The sequence below is a fragment of the Anneissia japonica genome, unplaced genomic scaffold, assembly GCF_011630105.1.
Source record: "Anneissia japonica isolate Jap-2015-1 unplaced genomic scaffold, ASM1163010v1 scaffold11969_len152608_cov178, whole genome shotgun sequence".
NCBI lineage: Eukaryota > Metazoa > Echinodermata > Crinoidea > Comatulida > Comatulidae > Anneissia > Anneissia japonica.
In genome coordinates, this window is record NW_022711386.1 from 1 (window position 1) to 6,270 (window position 6,270).

General features: G+C 36.6%; 1 protein-coding gene and 1 non-coding gene across 2 annotated transcripts in view; one reads left to right on the top strand and one right to left on the bottom strand.

Annotated features, from left to right (window-relative positions):
* Positions 1-1,623: 1,623 nt before the first annotated feature.
* LOC117107451 (sodium-dependent phosphate transporter 2-like) overlaps positions 1,624-6,270 on the top strand; it is a gene marked incomplete at its 5' end in the record, with an annotated part of 9,556 nt that continues 4,909 nt past the window's right edge. Inside the window, one exon of the mRNA XM_033249152.1 lies at positions 1,624-1,943. Within this exon, the coding sequence (XP_033105043.1) occupies positions 1,624-1,943 (320 nt within the window). The remainder of the gene's footprint in view (positions 1,944-6,270) is intronic.
* Trnat-ggu lies at positions 5,042-5,114 on the bottom strand. The gene has a single exon. It is a non-coding gene; the product is annotated as a tRNA-Thr (tRNA).

Below are 6,270 nucleotides of genomic sequence, written 5' to 3' on the forward strand. Positions count from 1 at the left end.
CGAGTTGACTTGTGGCCGAGTTGACTGTGGCCGAGTTGACTTGTGGCCGAGTTGACCTGCACCCTTCAAAAAGAATCGGAGGTGACTGACCTCGTATCTGATTCTCATCAACCTACTTTATGTGAACGTTTCTCAATGATTTCACTGTTCTCATCCTAAGATTTCACAGTTACTAGGCAACTTTCAGTACTAGCAACTTGATATTAGGCCTGTGCCTATTACATTAAAAACGAATAGAAAGCTTTCAATTAATTTTTTTTTCTTGAAATATTGCTTCATTGTATAGGCATACAGGCAACAGGCCTGACTAAACTACTATCTAGTGTAGGCTAGCTAACCTAACTTTATCGGTAGAACGTAGGCCTAATCTTTAAACCAATTTAACTGTCCCCTGCTATAACTTACTCCGATGCCAAGCTAAACATTTTCAGTAAAATACGCAATAAAATGACGATATAAAACAACTTTACACGACACAATATAATGCATTATAATACATCGCGAGACTCGCGAGTTCGGCGTTTTAAACGCATTGCTGTAATCGACAACAGCTCGCTTTGAGGGGCGTCCCCAGCTTATGAATATTCAATGAGCAAAGTTAATGAGCTTCAGCATGGACGTTTAACGCTAGAAACGGTTAGACAATCCCAATCGCGTTTATCGCGTGATTGTCGTTTTCAATCATTTGGACATGACGTACCTATACTCACAGTATCTGGCGGTTTCTTGAAATAAGAAAACAATGTGTTTTGTTTCACTTTCTTTTCTGGCGGTTGCTCCATGATGTAACTTGTATCTGCTCTGCGTGTACTGTTATCAGTTCTTTGCTGTTATTCATGAATAAAGTACTGTAAGCGCGCAGATGGTAGTCATACACATGCACGCAAATGGCAGCACACCACGAGCCAAAAACCTACACCAACTGAAGTACTATAGTAATAAATAGGCCTAAATATGATATTTTTTCTTTCTTCTCTCCGTACACCGTAATTTTAAACTAAACTGACCCTAGCAGGTAATGGTAAATAACCATTTTCCCCCTGCTCCAAAAGTCTAAGTCCTTTGACCTTTTCTTTCCCAAAATTTTATCATCTCTAGATTATTATGTATTATAACACACCTAAATAGATCACAGTCATTTGATTGGTTCATTCCTTACCATGTGACAGTAGTTATTTTCCCCATTTTATCACTCATCATTAAAATTTTGTTCTACTGTGCATTTTCTTCCCACCCATATTGTCCATAGCACTTTGCCTATGGATATGAAATGACTTCAAAATACAATCTTTTGATTGGTTAAAAAGATGCAGGACTGACTTTTTCTAGAAGTTTAAATCCAAATAATGTCAAGTCACCTATAACCATAAGCCTACTTCTTGCTGGATTTGTCTTAGCAGTCTGCAATGTATCGGATATTTTGTTTTCAGGGAGTTGTTATGGTTTACTGTAGTGTTTTAATAGCATGGAAGATACCTCAGGATAGGCCCAGATTTGAGCAGATGGGCTCGCAGGGGGTTGGGGTGAAATATTGGTACGCGGTCAGGAAGGGCTGGGCTCATGCTAACTAATCGCCAAATCGCCATGGGCGGAAATTGATATATAATTATTTTAGATTGGCGAAAAAAAAAATCAACTGCTTTAGCCATTTTCAGTGCTATATATAAATACAAACATGATGGACTAGAACCTCCAGTGGCTAAGGTAGCATTTTTTCCAAATGTCTTTTCAGTATGGTTTTCTTTCTTATCTTACAGTAATGCTATCGGGCCTGTGATCTCCATTTGGATTACTTACCAGACGGGGCAAGTAGATGCTGCATGGGAAACTCCATTGTGGATTTTATTATTTGGTGGTGTGGGCATTTCACTTGGATTATGGTTCCTTGGAAAGCGTGTGATACAAGTTGTAGGGGAAGAGATTACCACATTGACACCATCAAGGTGAGATTTTACATTAGGCTGATTGTTTTCTGGGCCTGAAGATCATTAAACTTGCTGAAAAAATTTGATAGGAATGTCATTTTTTACAGATTAAAAATGATTAAATGATTAAAAAAGCAATGCATCTACACGTTCATGTATTATATGATCTGTGTGTAGTTATTTTAACCCTCTGGATACCGGATTCTTTTGTAGTGCAAACCCTTGAATACCGGATTCATTTGCAGTGTAACAAGGTTTTTTGCGTTTTTTGAGTATACGTCGTTCTGGTGGATTTTGGGAACTTTCTGTAAATTATACAGAAAAATGTTTCAAAAACAAAGAAAGCTTATAGAATAAGCTTTCATTTGATATATAATTTATATTTTTAGGATTTTTTATTCATAATATAATATAATATAATATATATAATATAATAGAAATGACAGAAAAATGCTACATACAAATCATCAGCAAAAACCAAAAAAAAAAAATAAATTATAGCAAAAAAAAAAATAAAAACAAATATAAACATTCCTATTCTACACAGTTATATAATTTATTTACCCAACCATCCATAACTATAAACACGATTTTCCATTCAAAAGCAACGACCACCCTCACATTTCTAGGCCTAGACTCATCTTCATCAAGAACATCTCCGCCGTCAGAACTGTTTGAAGCCCCACCGTCATCATCGCTATCAGGCACGTCTAAGTCTCGCACACCTAAAAACTCACTTTCATCGCTGTCTGAATCAAAAATCAGGTTAATCGCTTCCTCAGCTGTGTACACGTCTTGTGCGGCCATTTCAGAAAATTTTCGAAATTAATAACGATTTCAAATTGATATTTCTAAACATTTTTATATAAGCGCATGTGAGTTCTTCACAGATTTCGAAAGAAGAAAGCTTCACGCATGCGTGTTCAAAATTTCTGAAGTATTGGAGCTAAAATAAAAACAGGAGCGATTTGAAAACCACCTATTTTTTAGTCACTAAATTTCGATTGCAGTCGAAAATGGGAATTCTCGGTTTGAGGTCAATTTCGACTACAGTCGAAGACGGTATCTAGAGGGTTAAATAGTTTCCAGAAACAACTCAATTATTAAAGTTCATAGCCATAATCCACTAAGCTCCGCCCCGTGGATATTTTTGCTAAGGTTCCATAAAAACGACTGTAAAAACATACGTACGCACATGTGTTTGTGGGAGAACATCCCGCTATTCTGATTGCTCAGTTAAGTTTGAATGGTTAACACCTCGCATGGTCCATTATAGTCACAGCCAGCCATGTCTTCTCTCACAAGGCATTGTTCAATAGACAATTAAACCTAGTGTTCAATGTGCTATATCATACTTGTAAAGGCAGGCTCAGGTCGACACGGAACTGAAAGGAACTCAACTCAACTCAACTCAACTCGTCGACATGAGCGCTCCGCGCAACTGAAAGGAACTGAACGCAACTGAAAGGAACTGAGCTCATGTCGACTTTGAGCAACTGAAAGGAACTGAACGCAACTGAACGCAACTGAAAGGAACTTGGCTCATGTCGACTGGCAACTGAAAGGAACTATTGGCTAAAAACATTTTCCCTGCGAAATCCCATCAACTGCAAAATGTCTGTAATGTTTTTATTAAGACATGTAATTATTTAAAAAAGTGTATCTACTTTATTGTTTTGTTTTGAAAATGTCGACCGGCAACTGAAACAAATGGTGCCTGTTTGTAGTCGACAGAATTGAGTTTGTAAAGATTTCATTTTCTTCGAAATCTCATCAACTGCAAATAAATGTTTGAATGCTTGTAAGATTAGACGTTTGGTTAAAAATAATAAAATTATTTTTGAAGTTTATCTACTCTTTTTTTTTTTTTAATTTAGAAAAGTGTATCGCATATTGGTCTATTTGAAATGGGTTCATGCAAAATCTGGTGGAACAATTAAAACAAGAAAGGTCTTTTTCTATATGAAAAAACAAAAACAAAAACAAAAAGTGAATGCATTTTATACGTGACAATGTTTACATGAATCAGCTGTCAAATATGTTATAAAAATGTATTAATTTAATATTACGCGAATGCAGCAGCATACTTTTGATAGAATTCATAATTTAACAGTACACTGCAGAGGGACTTTCTGAAAAAGGAATTTAGCTTTTCTTGACTTAAACCTAGACCCTAGATAAATATTCTACTGTTAAAGAATTTGTACAAAACTAACTTCAAAAACAATGCACACTCCCAAGAATTACTGGATTATTTATAATTCGTAAAAATGGATTTTGGGAGTGAGATCTGCATGCCAGTTAGTTGTCAAGTCTTTACATTCTCGTCGTACGTAGAGTTAGACGTAGGCTAGTAGGCCTGGCATAGAAGCCTGCCTTTTTTCTACACTTTAGGCCTAGCCCAGGCTAGCTAGAATATGGTAAGTATATACTGTATTATTATTATTATTATTATTATTATTATTATTATTATTATTAGGCCTAACCTAGGCCTATTTGTTAATGTGTTAGAATAAAAATCTGGCCTATGGCCTATATTTTTTAAAACAAAGATAAAGTAATCTGCCATTAACAAAACATTGTAATATAATATCTTTTTTCAGTTAATGCACCTTGATTACGATTAATATCAGGATCAACGTTTTCAGTTCCTTTGAGTTCCGAATCAGCATTTTTTTCGCGCTTTTTTCAGTTCCTTTCAGTTCCGCAAAAAGTTGAACATGGGCAACTGAAAGGAACTCAACTCAACTTGACTCATGTCGACAAATATGCGCGACTGTCAGTTCCTTTCAGTTGCGGTCAGTTCCGTTCAGTTCCGGTCAGTTCCTTTCAGTTGCGCGGAGCGCTCATGTCGACGAGTTGAGTTGAGTTGAGTTGAGTTGAGTTCCGTGTCGACCTGAGCCTGCCTTAAGAAACAAGGAATGTCTAGTGGAAAACAAAGCATTGTATTAAAGAATAAAGGACCCAGTGCAATAGTCTGTGGAACAATGACATTAAACAATAGGGTAATTTGACAGGCATTTTATAAAAATATAAAGCTACAGCAGTCCTTTGTCTATGTGTTTTTAGGCCTTAACATAATATATACAAGATAATAAATTTCTGAAAAAAACGCATGTCTCCATCGGGATTCGAACCCAAGACCTTCCAATTACCATTTGGATACTCTACCAACTGAGCTATGAGGCCAAGTGGTATATACCCTTCGGCTTTCCCATTAGGACTCATTATATATATATGTGGCAAGAACAAGCCAAGCCAAACCACCAAAAAAAAAAGACAAGTCACTCGTCGCAAATCATGTTTCAGAGAAAATGGCCAAAACATGCTGGAATGTCAATTTTTTTTAAATCTATTTTATTGCACTAAACTAACATTTGCACTAAACTAACCTCATGCTATGCTGTTATTTTTCCCATTTTCAATGTTAAAACAACACTTTTTAAGGATTTGATGATAGTTTCTGCATGAGAAATGCCTGAAATCATAAACTTTGAAGGATGATTTCTCATATATTGTTCTTTAAACAACTGTATGTTTAAACGCTTATAACGTCATGAGGAAATATGGATTTGAATGATTTTTTTACCATTTTATAGCTCTTATTTTACTCTTTAAAGGGGGGGGGGGGGTGCGGGCTAGATGTGTATAAGAGACAGATTCTTTAACCTTTCCTGAGTTCGGGAAAAATACTTAAAAAATTCAAAATGTTGAGATGTAAGGATAATTACAGAAACAAAACATGATATGATGAGACAGGAAAATCAGGTGAAAACGAGGCTGATCACTTTCTTCAGTAGCTTGGTAGCATTTTCTAACCAACTCATTAATATTCAAGACAAGTCTGTCAATTAATTTTTGGCGAGCAGCTGATCGAAAACTCGTCCCGACGATCGAGCGACTAGCCTAGATACAGTACGCTAGTGTGAAGTCGTGAGTTTTTGTGATCGTTTACGTACGCAGTTACAGAGAGACGGTTTAGTCAACGTCAATTCAATCATGGAGGAATAATTCAAAAATTAATAAACGTATATCAGTCCGATGACTTGACCTGTTTGTTTATAATTAGGCCTACACATATGCCTAGGATTAGCACAGTCAGTGTCTACCCAGCAGCAGTAGCGCACTCCTGTCCGGGACACTGCTCCAGTGCCGCAGCAGGTGAGTTCGCACGAGATAGTAGGTTTCTACTACTAGCCTAGCCTAGGCTTGTCATGCCATGCCATCTTTGTCACATTAATTGTGCTAGTGCATTTTTTTTTTCATAATAATAGACCTAGGCCCCTAGGCCTACTAATAATAGTATACTATAGGCCTGGTCCTATGAAAAACTGTCTAGAGACTA